At 33.2% G+C, this 20,801-nt stretch overlaps 1 protein-coding gene across 1 annotated transcript; it reads left to right on the forward strand.

Moving 5' to 3' along the window:
• Positions 1 to 12,070: 12,070 nt before the first annotated feature.
• LOC130719191 (gibberellin 20 oxidase 1) lies at positions 12,071 to 14,754 on the forward strand. Its single transcript, XM_057569827.1, has 3 exons — positions 12,071 to 12,859; positions 13,220 to 13,541; positions 14,143 to 14,754. Exons 1-3 carry the CDS (start codon positions 12,306 to 12,308, stop codon positions 14,404 to 14,406), a joined length of 1,140 nt encoding a protein of 379 aa, XP_057425810.1. The 5' UTR covers positions 12,071 to 12,305; the 3' UTR covers positions 14,407 to 14,754.
• Positions 14,755 to 20,801: the final 6,047 nt, after the last annotated feature.

Genomic DNA, 20,801 nt, shown 5'->3' on the forward strand with positions numbered 1-20,801 from the left:
TGAGATTTCGTGAGTGAATATGTATGAAGAGAGATAAACATCATATTTATATTTAACTTGGCACCATGTGATTTGTGATAGTGCAAATCAGTGTTTCCTGTGAGGGCATGTACTGTTCTTGTACGTGGTTATCCTTTTGACTTTTGAGAGACATGAGATGGTGGCAATGTGTATGAATAGAGAGATAGAAGAGGTACTTCAGTTGTGACTAGCAATCCTATTGGTCATCCTTGATCTGATGATCTGGTCAGCTTCCCAAGATAATATAAAAATAGCCTTTGAGTCAATCAATGCTTTCAGACCGGCTTATGTGGGAGTGGGATCTCTGTGTAGCCTATGTCAGCATGTTTGCAATTCTAAAGGTTACCATAAAGTAAACACATGAAAGCCTATGCCACTCATCGGTTGACATTACTAAAAATAGATTATCAAGCAATTTAAAATAAAAAGTGAATGAAACTCTTTGTATTAAGATAAAAGTTTGGTTCACACGACATTTAGCTGGTGTCTAAATGTGGTAGTCAATTAGATGCAAATTCTTAGTATTATAGTGGCAAAACTCTTCCAAGGGCAAAGTTTCTTGTGTAGCTGCCACCCCATTTGGAGGTCCTACCCCCTTCTCCATGGTAGTTTTCCCATTAGAATAGGTGGGTTCCTTACCACATTATATGATTTTGCTACATAAATAAATGAGTTTTTTTATTTTTTTAGTTTAGCTCCCATTTTTCCTTCCTTCATCTAATTAACTAAGGCCACTTCCATTGTAACCAGTGCCCGCGTCCACCAGCCACCTCTACCGGAACCTCCGCTCGCCGCTGCGGTTACCAGCCACACCGCCTACAGCCTCCTCCTGCAGCCACCACCACCAACCTTTGGGCTATCTCCTGTGAAGTTTAGAGTGCAATGACATGATTAAAGGTTTCAATTCAATCGTACAGAAAAAAATTCATTGTCATCTCATTTGTTACTCAGTTCTACTTCTATACCAGTGAAATTTTTGCAATAATAGATAATAAGAGAGACTATCATGTTGGATGAGTACTCAGCTTCTAAGTTCCCAATATGGATGCATTCACATCAGTAAGAATTTCCTTTGTTGATAGCGACCAATGAACATTATCCAAGTTAAAAAGCAAGTGAGGGTCATGATCACATTTCCCAGGATAAGTTAACATGCTTTAGGTACCATGACTATCAGTCAAGCCTTTTTCTTCAAAACTCCAAAACCAAAATCAAAATGGGATTGTCTCTGCCCCCCAATTTCTTATGGCTATTAATGTCCCACTAGTCCCACCAACAAATAATGGTACAGACATGGAAGACCAATCTTATAATGGAGTTAATAGCAGGATGGAACTGTGTTTGTCCTAATTGTAACACTACCCTCTCTGTCTACAAAGTAGAAACTATAATTGTTGGCTGCTTAGAGCAACTCCAACCCACAATTTCTTATCTGGTTTCTTAACACACTATTCAGCACTATTCAGCACTATTCCTGTGGGCCCTGTCTGCCACATCAGACTTAAGAAACTCCTAAGAAACTGAAGCAGATTTTGCTCCAACCCATGGTTTCTTAAATTACTATTTGAAGGGTCCCACCCGTGTCCCACCATACAACATAAATTAATAATTTTTATTTTCACTCAATTTAGATTTAAAATTTAATACTAAATCAATACTTCAACTTAAAAATAATTTAATTAAAATTAATACGAATTTAATTTAAATTTAATTTTACTTACAGGGTTTCATTGTCGAGCAGTGGATAGTATTGCTCATAAGGATTAGACATTTTGAGAAATTTGAGAATTTTTGGACAAGAGAGAAATTGTGGGAGTAAATGCTAGTGTTTCAAATGCTAGTGTATAAGGTAAAGAAGCTGGGAATTGAAGGTTAAATAGTGGTTTGGGCCAATGAATGCGATACTTGTTGTTGCTAATACTATATATAAGGTAAATATGCTGAGAATTGAAAAAAACGGTAAGAAAACCGGTCAAACCGGTCAATTCAAAAAAATTAAAAAAAAAAAGCCCAAACGGGCAGAAAACCGGCTCCAGCCGGTCTAAACCGGTCTGGACCGGTCCATAACGGTGGGATGACCGGCTCAGCCGGTCACCCACTATAAATACATTTTCTTTTCTCCCATCTTCAGAACCCTAGCCGCTCCTCACCCTCACCCTTCTTCCTCCTAACCCTCAAGCTCTCTCCTTCACCTTCTTCTTCCTCAAGCCCCTCCAAACGACCTCCACCGGCAACAAACACCCACCACCGCCATCTCCACCTCTGTCCCTCCTCTCTATCTCTCTCACCCACTCGCTCTCTCTTTCTCCTCTCCTGTTCCTGTTCGCGATCTCCTCTCTCGGTCTCACTCACGCTCGCAGGAAGAAGAAGAGTCACGATCCACCTCAAAAAGCCAGGCTCCGCCACAATCCGCCGCCAAACAGCCATGCTCCAGGCCTAACGCCCCCAACCCGCCACCCTCCGGCCACGATCCGGCAACCACCGGCCTTGTTTCATCGTATCAAGGCCTTCAATCTCGCAAAGAAGCTTCCTTTCCTCACATGCAAAGTGATCTGAGGTGAGTTCGTGTTGTTTTCTCTTTGTTTTGTTGATTTTCGTTTGTTCATGACCCTTCTATTGAAACTCTCTCATCTCCCTTTGCAGATCAGAGCTTCTGAGTCAAGATTTGGATTATGATTTTTGTTTTGTTTTTTTTTTCATGTAAATTTTAACCTCTGGTCTGTAAATTTGAGGTTCTGTTCATGTAAATTTATTGCAAAAAAATTATGTTCATGTTCAATTTCATCTTCTTGCCTTCTGTTTTCCATTATGTTGTTTTCCCACTGAAATCAGTTGGGTTTCGGTGAGAGAAAATATCATTTTTTAACTTAAGAAACCAAAAAGCATAGTTGCTTGCAGAAGCAACCATGCACTGTAGCTAAGAAACTGAACCTGCCTTTTCAGCAAGCTCCAATGCTGAAAAAAATAAGAAACCGTATCTTAGCAACTCCAGCTGGGTTAAGAAACCAGCGTTGGAGTTGCTCTTAGTGCTAAGGTCCAACCTTGTTGGATATGTCAAAAATTGATGGGACTTTCTCATTAGCCTTAGGTTGGAAATATCTGGTTGTGTATTTTCATAGGTTATCACAGCTTTGAGATGCCAAATCTACTGAACATGTGCTAGTGGAAACATGATAAAGATGAGGCTGAGGTGACTAACAGATTGTTGAGGATTTTAGGGTTGTAAGCATCAAACTTAGAAACATTGTTACTTTAAGTTCAGTCTACTGCTCAAACTGAGTATGGATTCAGATAGCACTGACCACTGATGGCATTGTTTGAGTAATTTTGCTCATAAAGTACCACAACTGAGTTTTTATCCAAAAAGTTAAGGACACGAGTGGCGTATCCACATGGAAATTAAAGAGGGTACGACAAGAGTGGAGAATTGAAGCATGTCATTAACAACTTTAACCTTTTATTCAAAAAAAAATTTGTTGTATTTAAATTGTGGATATTGATTATTATTGTATTGCTTTCCATGATACACTAGTTATGAAAAATGGTGATGACTGATGAGTAAGGTGTCTCCTAAAAAATAGGGATATAGGTGCCTCTTTAATTTCAATCGTTGGTATAACATTAAAAAATTGGATTGTTGAGATTGAATTATTAGAATGATCAAAATACTCCTTTTAACCCTAACTTCACATCTCTGTTCTATTTAACTATAGTTCTTTTACCTTATCTGCAACACTGCTTCAGAAATGACATTTATCGTAAATTAAGGATAAATTCGTAAGCTCACAATAAAATTTAACTAATACTCTTTATTTTATAAAAATGGAATGTTTTGGTTGTTTATTTAAAATAAAATAATTATAAGGGCTATGTTTTGACTAATTAAGTTGTGAATACTGAATAGTGAGTACTAGTATGAGCATATAAATACTAGAGCTACATATATTGGGTTTGGTGAATTTTTAGGCTAATCAAAATCCGAACTAATTAAAACTGTTCGGGTTGGATTGAGTTGGATTTTGCAAATTTTTATCTTTGGACCCATATGAAAAGTTCAAAAAAAAAAGTCAAAAAATTGGTAAGTATATTATAATATCAAATAGTATAAAAAATACAAAAAATTGTACTAAAAACTAAAAAGTATGAAATCACATAAATGAAAAACAGTCAAATACCATGATAAAGAAGTAGGACATGCGATGGGAGGGAGGAGCGACGTTGTTGGACTCGGAGAAGAAAGAAGATTGGAACTTAAGAAAAAGTAAGTAACTTAAGAAAAAGTAAAGAAAGTGAAAAGTAGAACTGTGAAATAAAATTTGGGTTTCAAATTTTAAATCAAGGTTACGGAAAATTATAAAAAATATATATTGAATAATATAGTATTATTATATTCGGGTTGGGTTGAATGAATTATTATTTAAACCGATATTCAATCTAAAAATGATTGGATTATAATAAAATTCATTCGATGGACCCACTTACCCAATCTCACCTCATTTTTTTTCATTGGATCGAGTTGATTCATTGGGTTTATCCATCCCATGTGCACCCCTAATAATAAATACTCAATGTGTTGGGGTATTGGGGGACATAAGGGAGGACCCCAACAACACTGAAGACCACCAAATATACGTGTGTCATGTCTTTTATAAAGTCTTATATCACCGAAGTGTGAGTCACTACTACATTACTATGCTCCTCCCTTCACGGACACATTGTCAGAAAGACTTCCGATATAAGGAGCCCATCGTGATTACACAAACCATCGACTTTGATACTACTTGTTGGGAAGACAGGGGAGCCCAAAGCATGAGACCCTACACAAATGAGCCAACACTGAAGACAACCAAGAGTTTATGAATCACTTTTCTTATAAAATCTTCACGTCAATTATTCTTAACCAATATAAATTTCAATTCACACTTAAATTCTCTTGAACACAAAGATATATATGTTTTAAAGTTTTACCCACATGTGTTTTTTTTAAAAAACGGATGGACACTATAATACCATAGTCATTATCTTCCCTACTCTTGTCTTAATTTGCTTCAGCCTTTCTCTCTTTTTATTTAAATATATAAACTTATATATTAGTTGAAAAGTAGAACTAGCTAGCAATACGAGGCTGAAATTTAAAGTGATCGATACTGAAGATAGGATGACAATGGTTAAAGAACATGAGCTAATTAATTAGCGTGGACATTAACTACAAACTTTTGTCTTGGAATTTCATTACATATCTGCCAAATTAATTCAACACTGGTACTTCTAACAGTGAATATCTTCTTCCATGATATCTTGTCGGCAGTGTGTATAGACATGAATGGAGAAAGAAATAGAATCAATAACTTTATTGTATTGGCTATGGGAATGATGTTTAAGATAGATTACACACTAGCTAATACATATTCTTTGCCACGTACAAACTATGCTGTGACATTAATTGGTCTACAACATGCGGCGAATTACTTGTGGTTATCATCAGTCTCATGGTCATTTCACGAAAATGATATTTTTCTCTCTTTGTCTAGTTTCTTCTATCCTTATAGGAAATTAAAATGTTTTTTAGACCCCAAACACAGCGCAACCATACAATGAATATTTGAGATTCGCAGCGGTTAAGTTGCAGCAGCTGGTGGAAACCGCCACAATTTGTGTATAGCGAATTTCTATAAAATTCCCTTCGTGACCAAAATTCTAGCAGCTCGAACGTCCACAATGTGAAATAGAAAGAATGTCCCAGATTAATCCTTCAAAAATTTCGGTTAAATTTTTTATCCAAAATTTTGTAGTGTAAGAAAAATTTGGAGGTAAACTTTGAAAGTAGATTTGCAGAAGATTTCAAAGCAAAATCTGAAAAAGAAAAAAAAACGTATGTTACTTCCCCCAATGTCATACACACACATATATATATATGGAGACCGATTCGTAACAGTATTTTGCAAAGATTCAACATGGACAAGATAAAGTTGGTTAATAGACTGCTGTCTTTTTCTCCAAGAACCACTCCATTCAGAAGAGAAAGAAAGAGACTTCATGGCTAAACTTTCATATGCTTCAGCCACCAGAAGTTTGATGTACACAATGGTTTGTACTAGGCCAGTCATTGGCCACACAGTGGGAATCGTAAGCACCATAAAGAAGTGTCAAGTGAATTTTGAGGTATCTGCGAGGCACCATAAAGAAGTGTTTATACTTCAAAAAATGAGGATTAAAAGTTCAAGAATATGCATATGCAGCCATGCAGACTTGAAAGGTGAAATTGATCACCCAAGAATTACCATCAAATACTGTTGGTACAATTGTTAGTTGGATGACGTGGATATATAAGATTGTTGCTTTATCCACTAAAGAGTTTATATGGCTTCAATGATTCTTTACATAGCTAAGATATTTAGGAGATAAGTGTTTTGCATAGTAATATTCATATTGCAATACATCTAGCAATGAATTTAGTATTTCACTCGAGGCCAAAACATATTGATATACTTACTACCACTTTATCCCTATTAATACAATTTTGCTTATAAAAAAAAAACTATTTCATCAAATTATTGCTTGAGTATGATCGAGGTGCTAAATTAAAGAAGATTGTAGAAAGTAAAAATTCGCAGGCATAGCATGCGAATAAAGATGGTGACTATTGACAAACTAAAGTTGTTTTCAACTTCAGTTGACCTACTAGAATAATATATCAGAAAAAATTGTTGCATTGATTGAGATGTAAGCATCATTAGGTGAACTTTGTTTATCAATTTACTTTTATTGTGTACAATTATTCCACATTTACACTTACACAATATGACATTATAGAAAATTCATCGCAATTTTCTTAATAGTTTGGATGTAAACAAATAAATGTTCTTATACACACTAATACCAATTTTACTGTGAACCATATTAAAGACTGATTCACTCATTGATGATGTTTTTGCTTCTGATGAACTAATTTTTTCTTAGTCCATGCTATACAAACCCATAAACTCAGTTTAATGTTACTTTTTAAGAAATGGTACAAGCTAGATGCGTTTGTTTATCAAACATCTCTACTTCAAATTTTTTTTTTGAAAAGCAACATCTCTACTTCAAATAACCTTATAGGTTAGCTATAAATTGGCTTATTGACTATAAACTAGCTAAAATTACTAGACAAACTTAATTTATATGATGATATAATATAAGTTCCAAAGATGCAAAATCCAAAACCCATATGGCCTACCATCATATATATGATGGTTCATGTGAAGGAGAAAAAGGAAACCATCTTTTAGTGGACAATGAAAGAAACATAAACCCTATTGTCTACATATTAAATGGAACCCACTTTAGCTAGTTGTAATAGTAAGGCCCAGCCTGATCTGTTTTGCTTGGTTGGGCAACTTGCTTGTCATGGAGAGATCGCTTCTTAAACTTCTGTCCTCTATAATTGCATAGGAAAGTGTCTGTCTGATTCACAATATCTTTATCTTCTTTGCCACACGAACTGCAATGATGTATATAGTTTTATGTTTTCTGTTTATGCATGTTAATTTAATGGGCAATATTCTGTTACATATTGATAGAGATACTGTCAAATATGTTACACTGTATTTTCCTATTTTGTACCAATCATATCAGCAAATATTGTGCCAGCTGCAATTGGTAGAGATTAGTGGAGGTAGTTTAGGAAGTATTGCAGATACCTTTGGCAGACTGTATTTGACTTTTGTTAGCATAGCTGTTAGCATAATTTTAGGAGAATTGTGTGGGCTGATTGGCTCCTTACTCTTGTATATAGCTGTACGTTTTGATCAATGAAATCAGATATAAAATTCATATCTTATTATAATTAGCGAAACTATAAAGGAGAGCGAGGACTAGCCTTTGAAGACACTAAAAGCAAATTACTGTGCAGAAAAATGCTGTAATCGATGTTCAAACTGAGCTTCAACTTCAACCTATATAACGAAAATGTTACTAGTACAAACTTTTTTCAGCAACATACAATTGACATATATATGATCTCTGTTTGCAGCGGTTAATAACTACACTACAATTAAATCATATGACAATTGTATGACAGGCGGAAAAATAAGTATAAATTGCAATTAAACTGTATGTCAGTTGTATGTCTGCTGCGAAGCGCATATATACGTATAATCACTGGCATGTATAATCACATTAGCAAAAATAATTAATGTACATATGATTTCCGGTGACATCTTTGGAACCTAAACACTTACGGCCGTAAAAAATCGCCGCAAATATGCATGTTGCAAGCAAATCATATGACCATATATAAACACCCTTACATTTATGCTTCAGAATATCTTTTTATATACTTAGGACAAACTAGTAGTATACTTATTCAACATATTTTTATACTTTTAGCCAGGTAAAATTTTATGGTCATGATATTAATAGAAAGCCAACCAAGATTTTGTTTTTGTCTGTGAAAATAAGTAGTGTTTACATGAGGTAATTCTTCTATTTTGTTCGGTCTTGCACCTTGAACCACAAAATCACTTGGTTGAGAATTTAAATGTGGGTTTGAAGTAACTTCGGATACTCTTTGCATCAATTAGTTACTAGTTAGCTTTGCTTCCACAAAGAGGTGCTCTTTGATAGGACTTGTCACTCTAGTTGATAATCCAATCTATCAAACCATGTACTTCTTCTTTGTTCAATGTTTGTTCTCCTCTCTTTATTCTCTAGATAACTTAGGTACTAGTTAGCAATCGCTTCCACAAAGAGGTGCTCTTTGATAGAACTTGTCACTCTAGTTGATCATCCAATCTATCAATCCATGCACATGTTCGTTTCCCCTCTGTTTTTCTTTATTCTTTTTTTTACCTTTTCCTAGTTTTCATGAATCACTTGGACGAACCTGAATTCTTTTAGTTTCCAAGATATTTGGTTCATTCAATTCATTCAATTTCCAAGATATTTTGTTGAAGACATACCATAGTGGGTTAGTCACTTGTATTGTACTTGCACTTTTTCCTTTCACAATTTGCATCAAGTTCCTACCCAATTGTTTCCCCTTAAAAGGTTCCAGGGCCTTCTAAAACCTACATTAGGTTGAGGATGTGAAAGTGGCAATTAGCACTAACAATTTAAGATGTCATGTGAGTATGATTTTTCATATTCTTATTCTATAAGATCAAATCAACTGTGTAAGATGATATAATATTTAACATCAGTTGAACACTAATTACAAGTAACATAGGGGGATATTTTCTTACTCTGTAATCTGCAGTCACCTTCAACATTTTCTTACTCATCCTTTCTCCACTGAGGAGGGGGACATGAGCTTGATCTTACCAACAAAGCACAACCTGCCCTTAGGAAATGTATTTCCACAAACAATGTGGAGGAGAAATGCCATTTGGACCATTACTTAAATGATTTAGAAATCTTCATTAAAGAAATTTTAAGCATCTGCTTCCAAAGCAAGAATATGAATAACTAAGAAAGATTACTTATGTGTAAAAATATGATTTTATTGAGAACAATTTCTTTTTGTGGTACATGCAAATATTGTAATTTAATTTCCTTATTTTTTATAATCTAACATATACATTTCCTGTTACAGAACTGCCACTCTGCAAATATCTCACATCGCATATTTGTCTTTTAATAAACCATATTTTACAATAATTGGTTTTGTGCTTTGGATCTTTCCAAACTCGTTCGAAAACAACAATGAAACTAAAAATCATGGTGGGTAGAAGCAAAACTTAAAAGAAGTTACTTCCGTCTATGGATGAGCTTAGGTAGGCAAAAATGGGATAATCGTCATTCTAAGAGAAAAGTTCTTGTAATAAAGTAGTATTCAAATGTAATTTTGCTCCCTTCCCCTCCCCCAAAAAATTTATACTACATCTTCCAACTAGTTGCTCTTAATTTGACTTAATTTATTAAATTTTTCTCTTCATACACTTTCGAGATTATAAATTTCTTATTTGAGATTATTTAGTCCAATAGTAATTTTTTAAAAAAATAATGATTTACCTCGTATTTTAATGGATATGCACTGACAGTGTAAAATAGTTTTACACAGTCATCCAATCAAAGCATGCCACATAGGAGAGATAATTACATTTGACTTTAATTTTAATTAAAAGAATAAGATATTTTTTGATTTGGCAGAATTCAATTGAATATCTGTGTAAAACTATTTTACACTGTCAGTGCATATCCATTAAACTCTTTATTAAAACTACCAAAACAAGAAAACAACTATATTTCATGTCAATATTCATGACATTAGTAAAGACAAATTGAATGAAATGACTTTGGATCTTTTTTTTTATAAGCAAATGACTTTGGATCCTGATTGGTTCAGAATGAAAAGCAACCATACAAAGAGTTACCATTTCCACCTAGGAAAATGTGGGGTAGATGGATACCGAACAAATATAGAAAGGTGTTTGTTATGGTATCTTAATCCAAATTAAGGTATGATACCTAAAATGAAATAATTCAATAATAAAGAAGCATGTACAAGTTATAATTTTGATGTTATTTTATCGTAGTGATGCAACGTTTCATTCTTAGAGACATGAGATTTGTGGTTGTGTTTTTTAGACTTTGTTTATCCATCAATCATTGTTATTTTGCGCGCATCTCAACCATCATCGTTCATCTCTACAACAATAATTTTTCATTTTTTTTTTGAGAGCAAACTGATTTTATTGATAAGGAAGAAAAATAAAGATCATGAGAACATTCCTCTCATGTGGAAAACGAGACAAAACAATCTACTCTTTCGCTAAGCTATTTTGGTGTTTAAAGCAACTCATGAGCGAGCCTCATTAAAACCTCCATAGGAAAAACCCAGAGGGAAAAATCCTAGGGGAGGAAAAAAAGTATTCAAACATGAGCCAACACCAAAAGATATCTAAGCAGCTCAATAATCTTCCCACTACCATACATTGATCACGTGACAATAAAAGAACTAAAGCTTCCAAGTGCCAACTCCTACAACTGTGAAATACAAAGACAGCGCCTAGTAGAGTATATATTCCAAATCTGATTTTATCAACCAGTAACATGGCCTTCAAAGATGAGTATTGCAGCCTTCTTGTAGCGCAGGTTCCTTCAACATCTTCAGACCTGCAAAAATGGCTAAACACCAATAACACTGTTAAAATAGTACAAGGGTCTCGGGTTATTTGATCCACGCTTGGCAAGAGCGTCCGCCTCTGAATTAGCTTCACGAAAAATATACCTTATCTCCAAGCAAAAATAATTTTTTATTAAAAAACAAATTTCATGAGATGAAATTAATTGAATAGTATAATGAAATGCGAAAATGTAAAATTTACCTAAAAAATATAATAATCATCTATTAAATTACTCAATGCGGGTATCATACCCAAAATATTTTATGGGTACCAAAGAATTTACCAAGTAATGAATGTAATATATAATGTGAACAAATAAAAAGTGAAAGATTCATAGAAAAATGAGATACATGTTGGTGTTTGTATTGTTTGGTGTCTAAGAGCATCTTCAATGCTAAGTTCATAGTTCTTAGTTCTCATCACTATTCATGTGAGTCTGTACTGTCACATGTGTTTAAAACTTGTTAGAATATAATATAAAACCATTAAAGTGACCCTTACCCAATAGCTTAAGTTTTTGGAATTAAGTGGTTATTTGATAAAACTACTTTGCTCCGACCATGAATTCTTAATTCTTAATTCTTAACATTATTAATCCGATGTCATCACATCACATTATTATACTTTTTATTTATATAAAGAAAATAAAATAAAATTAATAAAGTAATAAAACAATTTGGATGTGAGAAAAAAATGTTTTTTAATACTAAGAACTCATAGAACAAAATTGCTTATATAAGAATTAGTTCTTATTTTTAAAAACTAAGATCTCCACGTGAGTCATCTTCCATGCTTAAGAACATAATTCTTAGTTCTTAATTTAAGAACACACATCTAAAAAAATAGTATTGGAGATGCTGTTACATTTCAAATGTGTTGTGTGAGATTGTCAGAGAGTATAGAGAGTATGTGCGCGTGTGTGTGCGTGTGTGCAAGTGTGTCTCTATGCTTATATAAGATTCCAATATTTGTTCCACGATTTCCCCAACAAACGGCCTTGGCTTTTCTTTCATCTCATCTATGAACTTATTTCACTCCCTCTCCTCGTGACAACAACTACTCACTGCTTCAGCTTCTTCTCTCTTTGTCCAAACCATAGCTTATTAGCTACCTATTATACTAAACAAACAAACTAGTTGTAGTAACAACCGTGTATTATCATCCTTAATTAATGCAATGGCAATAGACTGCATAACAAGCATACAACACTCCATGGTGCCTCAACAAGAAACCAAAGATGAAGAACAGCCACCATTGGTTTTTGATGCCTCAGTTCTCAGGCACCAGCTTCATCTTCCAACACAGTTCATCTGGCCTGATGAAGAGAAAGCCTGCTATGATGTGCCAGAGCTTGCAGTTCCATTCATTGACTTGAGAGGGTTCCTCTCAGGTGATCCAGTTGCAGCAATGGAAGCTTCAAGGCTTGTTGGTGAAGCATGCCAAAAGCATGGCTTTTTTCTTGTTGTCAATCATGGGATTGAGAAAAAGTTGATCTCTGATGCTCATCTTTTCATGGAAGACTTCTTTGAACTTCCCCTGTCTCAGAAACAGAGGGCTCAGAGGAAAACAGGGGAGCACTGTGGTTATGCCAGCAGCTTCACTGGGAGATTCTCATCTAAGCTTCCTTGGAAAGAGACACTGTCCTTTCAATTCTCAGATGAAAAAACCTCATCAAACCTTGTCAAAGACTACTTATGCAATACAATGGGAGATGATTTTGAGCAATTTGGGTAACAAAAATATGCCACCTTTTTATTTTATTTTTGTTCATAATATACTAAGAACTCATTTCCATATGGATCAAATAGCACTTATGGAGACTTATCTAATAAAGAACACTAGATAAGTTTCAATAAGCCCTCATACGAACCAATAATCACTCGATAAACTTCCATAAGTGCTCTTTGATCTGCTTCCAAACGGGTTCAAATGCGGACCAACTAGCAATTATTGAAGTTTATGTGGTACATTTTTTAGTAGAGAATCTCCAATAAGTGTTCTTTGGTTCACATCCAATCAAGCTCTAGCTAAACACATGTTTCATTTTCTTTGACTTTTTTTCTAAACCCTGTTTTTGCAAATTTATACAGGGAGGTTTACCAGGACTATTGTGAAGCTATGAGCAATCTTTCTTTAGGGATAATGGAGCTTTTAGGGATGAGCCTTGGAGTTGGTAGAGGCTATTTTAAGGAGTTCTTTGAAGAGAACAGTTCAATAATGAGGCTCAATTACTACCCTCCTTGTCAAAAGCCAGACCTCACTTTAGGCACAGGGCCTCATTGTGATCCAACATCTTTAACTATTCTTCACCAGGACCAAGTGGGAGGCTTGCAAGTTTTTGTTGACAATGAGTGGCATTCCATTAGCCCAGATTTGAATGCTTTTGTTGTCAATATTGGTGATACTTTCATGGTATGTTACTATTGGTTACTGTTGCCTTTTTACTATACTTATTGTTAGAATTCATGCTAGGCTCAACTTTGTCTCAAAAGTTAGTTTAGAAGTGAGAACTGTTTTACTTTTTATAAGAAATTATATTATATACTCATATCTCTAGTAAACATGACATTTCTCAATACTTATCTTGCAAAACCAAACATTGACTATGAATTTTAGTCGGTAATCTCATTCTTACCGTATGATGTCATCTTCACTATTTCACCAATCAAATTGTGTGATCATACATGGTTGATTTTGAAATAACTTGACAGAATGTTTGATTTTTAAATAGGTGCTTGCTACGATACCACAACACTTGTGTGGGTATGATACACGAAAAGGTTGTGGACCAATCACATCCTCCGTATTTAAAAAGAAAAAAATGAAAATATAAATTATTTTTGTTGTGGACCAATCACATCCTTCATGTATGATACATTGTGGACCAATCAGATCCTTCACACAATTTGATTGGTGAGGACGGAAAGGGAACATCAAATTGGGACAGATAGTTTCACTCCATCATTATCATGTTTGATGTTATACCTGACTCGTTTTGGTTTCTATTGATTAGGCTCTTTCAAATGGGAGATACAAGAGCTGCTTGCACAGGGCAGTGGTGAACAGCGAGAAGACAAGAAAATCTCTTGCTTTCTTTTTGTGTCCCAGAAATGATAAGGTGGTAACTCCACCATGTGAGTTAGTGGACAGTTGCAACCCAAGGATCTACCCAGATTTCACATGGCCTACGTTGCTTGAGTTCACACAGAAGCACTATAGAGCTGACACCAAAACCCTTGAGGCATTTGCCAACTGGCTTCAACGTAAAAGGAACTGAAATTCAACAAGCACATGAAGGGTATGAAATGTTAGTCTTTGATCACCCAAGAAGAAAATGGACACTCATGTCGAAGATTGTTATTTGAGGAAAAGAAAAAAGAAGAGGAGACACAGAATAAGAATTTCTTCATGTTTTTGAGTGTGGTACACTCTGTAATTGAATGATGAGCAAAGCAGGGAAGTTAAAATAGTTCAAAAGAATCAATAAGCAAAATTGGTCTGGTGATTCTGTAATTTTTAGTTCATGATATAGAAGGTTTCTTCATGAGTGCATGTGATGTGTGTATATACGACATGGAAATTGAAGCAACATTTCTTAATCGAAATTGAATTTTTAAAAGGTGAATGACATGCTAGGCTAGCAGAGTGTAGATAGAATATAGAATTAATAAGAGCAAAAAGAATAATATAATCAAATATTAGGTTAAAATCAATTTTAATAAGTTAAAATAATATTAAGTGTACCGGTAAAATTGATTGTATGAGTCAATAATTGCATCTACTTTCTATAATAAATATTTTTTTCCACCCCAAACATAATTAATTTTAAATTTTTAAAAATTGAATTTCATATAATATTACCCTACAAAAATCAAAATTTTCATAAAGGTATCTAACATATATTACATATTTTAACTTAAATTTAAGGGAGAACCTAATATGCACCATTTTTAGGTGGTATAATTTTACACCACCTACTTTGACCGGGTATAACAGGTCAACACATTATTTTTTTTAAGAAAAAATATCATTAAAAATTTGTCATATATTAAATTTCTTTAAAAAAAGATGTGTTGACCTGTTATAGCAGGTTAAAAAAAGTGGTCTAAAATTAGACGACTTTAAAAGTGGTTCACATTAGGGGTCACCTAAATTTAAACAACCCAATTTTAGAAGAATTTTATTCTGCTAATGTTGATAAACAAACACACACTAAATACAGGGCCGGCTCAAGGCCAATTTGTCCAAGTAAGGGCTTTAGGCCCCAAAAAAAAATTACTAAGTAAAATATGTCTCTCATTTATGTGATAAGTCCAATAGTTTTTTTTTAAATAAGACCTCAAAATAAAAATCAATGCCTTAGTTCAAAAAACCAAGTTCAATAGTCTCCATAAAAAGAAAAAAATATTCCATCTCACGTTTGACTAGTTTAGCAAACGTTTGATTTCCTCTGCTCCTGATTAATTGAACAAAACTCCATGAAAAACTGAACAGACGATAATAGCAACAACAAAACTTCAACTCAATTCCACGTTTGGTTTCCCCATTAATTGTTACTAACTAGTAAATAAAAATATTAAATTACTTTTACGTAAAAAGTTTTAATAAAGAAATATTTTTTTAAGTAAAAAATACATCATTTTAAAATTTGATTTATGTCTCATTTAATGTTTTACCGGCTCTGACTAAATCTGAATAACAACTATCAAATTTTACTTTGCTTTTTTACCATTTATTTGGACAACTGAATTATTGATTTGCCCCTGAGGTGGAATCAGGTTGGTTGAACTTGCAAATTTACAATAACTTGTGAGTGATCAACACTGGATACTAAAGTTTAACTATTTTAAAAATTCTTTGCCGTGTGAGAGGAGAGGTTTAGTTGACGATGTAGGTTGAGTGTGTGGAAATAACTCTCGGGTTTGATCCTCACATAATATAATTTATGAGAGGATGAGAAACTTTAACTGTAGCTAAATCCTAAATCTGACAGCATCCAAAGGTTGATCGGATACATATGTTTTTTTAAAAAAATAAAAAATTTCTCGCACTGTCCAATGAGTGAAATCTCCCTCCACGGGAAAAGATAACATTGAGTCATCGAGCAGCAATCACAATAGATAGGATTTAGATAAGGTATTATAATACTTGTCTCTAATATCCACATTTCTTTTCAAAGAACAAAAATTCTATATATAATTGGACTCAGATAAATTATTTTCTTCTCTATTGATTTGTGATGAGAAAATTAGAGAAAATTACTTAATTTTGACTAAAGCTATTTATGTCATTTTACATTCATCCTTTTTTCATCTCATTATTCTATTTTTTTTTTCGATACATCGAAAAACTGCATCTCACGATTTTTTAATTCTCTCTTTAATCAAATAACTTACAAATATCTCATTTTCTACTTTCCTTCCCCTTCTTTCTTTTATTTTTCTTTCTTTTCCTTTTCTTTTCTACGTACCAAACATAGCATTTGTTCCCGGAATTCTCTTAATCACATTTTCTTTTTTAGTCAAAAAAAAGCATTTGTTCCCGGAAATTAAAGTCACAGCCGCCAAGGACAACAGACAGTGCCATCACTTTGAAACTGTTGTTGTTGGTTCTGGCATACTTCTCCTTCAACTCTATTCAGTTATCGGTATCACTTATGGTCATATAAGAATTAAACTATTGCAAATTAAAAAAGAAATAAAAAAGACCAAAGTTTTTTTATGTGCAAAACGACTACACTATACTCTCTGCTGGTTAAACGACATTTCTTAGAATTTCTGGCTGATCCCTCCTCCCCTAGCTCTCCTATCTAGAGTAGCTTTCTAATCAATAATTCTTATTTTTAAATATGGACTCGTTTGTTACTACTTATTTTATAAAATAATTACTTGTGTATTTTTTATCGGTTTGGTGTTTTTGAAAAAAAGAATCAGAAATCTGACTCTTTCTTGAAATTATTTCTAGCAAGTAGCTTTGAAAATAATCGATCATTTCTAGTGGATCTTAAATTGAAAACCAACTTGTTTATGGTAATATTTGGTAAACAAACATTCTCCAAATTCGATTGGAAAAAGTTTAAGATTATGGGATTCTTTTGGGAAAACGTCTTGTCAAAGTGTTGTGTGCAATGAGTGTGTTTCGACAAACGAGAGTGAAACGTTAACTTGTAAGCAAAACAGACAATTTACAAAAACTGGGAACTTAATTTCATTAAACAAAACGTAAAGTACAGGAAACGCGACCTAGAAACAGAAGGAAATTACATTAAACGGGAAATCGACAGGAAAATGAAAGGAAATCAAACCAAGCAACAAGCTTGAAAACACTAAATGCAGGGAAGGTAAATGGCTGGTTCTGCAACATACTCCTTCATTGTCACGTTAGGCTCTTGAAGTCTCTTTGATTCGGACATGTGAGCTTTGTAGTGAATTTTTGGAGTTGAGTTGGGAACCCCTTCTTCTGAATGATCTTCTCCTATTTATAGTACTTCATTGCTTCACATGTCCTTGGCGGTTTCTTTTTCTACTGAATGGGTTAGTGGGCTTATCACTCCACGATCTCCTACTTGCTCCAAAAGCTTCTTGCGTCGTGGGAATGAGCGCGCATCTCAACCGTTTTTCTTGCATCGTGGGTGCTCACACGTGTTCACAACTGCCCACTCTTTTCGTAATTGCTTCAAGTGCTGTGTTTGTCGAATTCCACAATCGACTTAACTTGTTAAGATAACTTAGTGTTTTCAGGCTCTTCTCAGGCCAAATCTCGACATGAGTCGATAATCCTTCCACAATCTGCTCTATATTGACAAACCCAATTAAACTAAATTTTGGGTTAACACAACTTTTGTATTTTTTTTTTGTTACATAGCAACTTTTGTATTTATAAACCAACATAAATCAATTACTTCTTTGTAAAAAATCTCTTAAAATAAAATCAGCTTTTTATTCAACTTTAAAATCACTTCTTTTTAAGCAGACACAAACATGTTCATTTCAATCGTCTTTGAGAAATTTAGAAAAAGAACACAACATTGTACGGTCACACCAATAGTCAGACCAATAATGATATATACACACATTATTTTCTAAACATTTAATTTTCACATATTTTTATTTTTATCTCTCACCTTTTATTATCTATCACATCTCATATTTTCTCTCTTTTACTTTTTTTTCTTATCTTTCTCTTCATTTCATCTTTTCCACTTAAAAAGAGGTGTGTAAGTAACATTATTACTAGTCAGGCAAATAGCATGAACATTAACTTCACAAGAAATTAACTTGATGAAGATGAGCATTAAAGGTGCATATGTGTCAAATATGCACTTATCCTTATCTAATGACTCAAGACTCAAGTACTTTCGCACACAACTTTCCTAATTTCATTTTTTTCTTTTTCTATATATATATATATATATATATATATATATATATATATATATCTTTTCCAGTTTTTATTTTCCTCTCATCATAATATAATCATTTTCTTTTTACGGTTGGCCATCATAAAATATATACAGCTTATCAAAAAAAAAAATACAACAAAGATGCAGAGTAACCCTAATTAAGGCCATGTTTATTAAAAAAACTATTGGTATTTTAAAAGAAGAGTTTAAAATTATTGTTATTTTGAAATATAAAGAATCCATGATTCAAATATTATTTTATTCTTTTAATTTAATATTAACTTATTATATTTTCTTTAAAGTACTAATTATGTTACATAATTTTGACATTCAAATTATTAATTTATTTAAACTAAGAGATAAACATATTAATTTTGATGAACATTTAAATAATTAGGTTAAATATCTGACTATTTATGAATAGATATTTAAATGTTAATTATCTGACTATTTATTGCGCAATTAAATTTTCAAAAAAAAAAAACGAATATTGCACGACTACTTATTGCTAGATGTAATTGTTTTTTTATAGACAAATGTTAGTTATTACTTATTAGTAATATTAATAAATTAATCATCCTAAGGGTTCGAACCCTAGACCCTTCACCATTTATCACACCCTTATGTTTCAAGCTCTTACCACTTGAGCTATTCTTCGGGGAGTGCTAGTTATAAATGTCACCAGGAACAAAACCAAAAATAATGAGTGAGAAAGGTGAAAATTCACACAATAAGTAAAATCAAGAATGACTGATTACAAGAGGGTATACAAATTTTGAGAAGTGCCAATACAACAGTTTAATACTATTTTATTAAGAAAAAAAGTTATTTTGAGGGGAAACCACCCTATTTCTATTGTGCTTGGGTTTGTCCCTGATTGTAATGGTAAGAATTTTAGTTAGATTTAATTTACCTTTAAGCTAAGAGCTAGTTTAGAGGCGATGTTGCTCTATCTTTTATAAGGATTATCTATGTTATATTGTTAGTTCTTTTTTTAGAAAGCTGAAATTTATTTCCAAGAAAAAAGATATTACAAACAAAACGCACTCTCACACTTAAGACTAAACATTTGGAGCGCGAAAGTAACTAGAGATATTGTCAAGATATTCCTCGTAAAGGGTATATCAACTCTCACATTAAACTAGTTTTTTGGATAGATTTGGTTAGGCCTAACCTAAATTTTAATATTAATTGATACATATAAACTATTTTTTCTTTTTCTTAGACTGCACAATGATAATAATACCAATTAATCACTAGAATCTCAAAAGAATCATGTCGATCAAGTCCATCTGCTAGCTATAACCCTAGTGCTACTGCACTCTTGTAGCTCCAGCTGTTCAGTGAAATATATGTTTTTGTCTTTATCAGATAATCTCCATTGCTAGCTATAATTAAGGACAAATTAAAGCTCAATAATTTTTCCCTAGCCGTTATAAGTAATATATATAGTATAATACATACACCAATGAATGAGTACTATAGAAATATAACTCTAGCCTTCCCCTTCTTGATTATTGTGAGATTGAGATCCGATAATTTTTTGCTAATAAGACAAAATAACAGATAAGTACAATATTTTCTGAAAAAGATAATTATACTTTAATAAGCCTTGAATACTTACAAAGTGAGCTCACTCTTGCTGTGACTGAATCGGCCATTTTAGAACCACTAGGACCATAAAAACGACAAAAAAGCTTGATCAGATCGAGTTGGTAAACGGTGATACCTCGTTTTTTTCCTTGCTAAAATATAATTGTTTGCTGCTTAAATCTTATTCTATTTTCACTTCAAATCTCATAACAAAATTACGTGTCAGCAAGTCCAGCATACATAACGGTTAAACCAAACGCATGAAATCTAATTTCTTCTATGGCCTTGTCAGTTCTTTTATTATTTTTAATTGTGGTGATAATGAAGTGCATGTGTTAATGAAAGAAATGACAAAGTTTCACTAATATAGTATTGAATTATATATTGATTCTTTTTAAGTAAGGTTGTCCATTTAAATCTTGTGTATAGAAAAAAAAAAATTCTTAAGGGATATTTCTAAATTGAAGGAAAACTATCATATGAAAAAAGAAAGGACAAAAAGCTTCTATATACATCCATTCATTTTCACATCATGACTCATGGCCTTTTTTAGAGACTTTAATTTATTCAGGAAAAAAAAAACTGTTGTGAATATATTATGTTGCTTGATAGGTCTTTAATGTATTCAAACATGAGTTACGATTTAAAGTGTTCCACGTAAGTCAAGACTTATAAAA

This window comes from Lotus japonicus, chromosome 5 (assembly GCF_012489685.1).
Source record: "Lotus japonicus ecotype B-129 chromosome 5, LjGifu_v1.2".
Taxonomy (NCBI): domain Eukaryota; kingdom Viridiplantae; phylum Streptophyta; class Magnoliopsida; order Fabales; family Fabaceae; genus Lotus; species Lotus japonicus.

Coding starts and splice junctions, on each gene's coding strand:
- LOC130719191 (XM_057569827.1), top strand. CDS start 12,306: ATGGCAATAGACTGCATAACAAGCATACAACACTCCATGGTGCCTCAA. Junction 12,860..13,219: donor GATGATTTTGAGCAATTTGG/GTAACAAAAATA, acceptor AAATTTATACAG/GGAGGTTTACCAGGACTATT. Junction 13,542..14,142: donor ATATTGGTGATACTTTCATG/GTATGTTACTAT, acceptor TCTATTGATTAG/GCTCTTTCAAATGGGAGATA.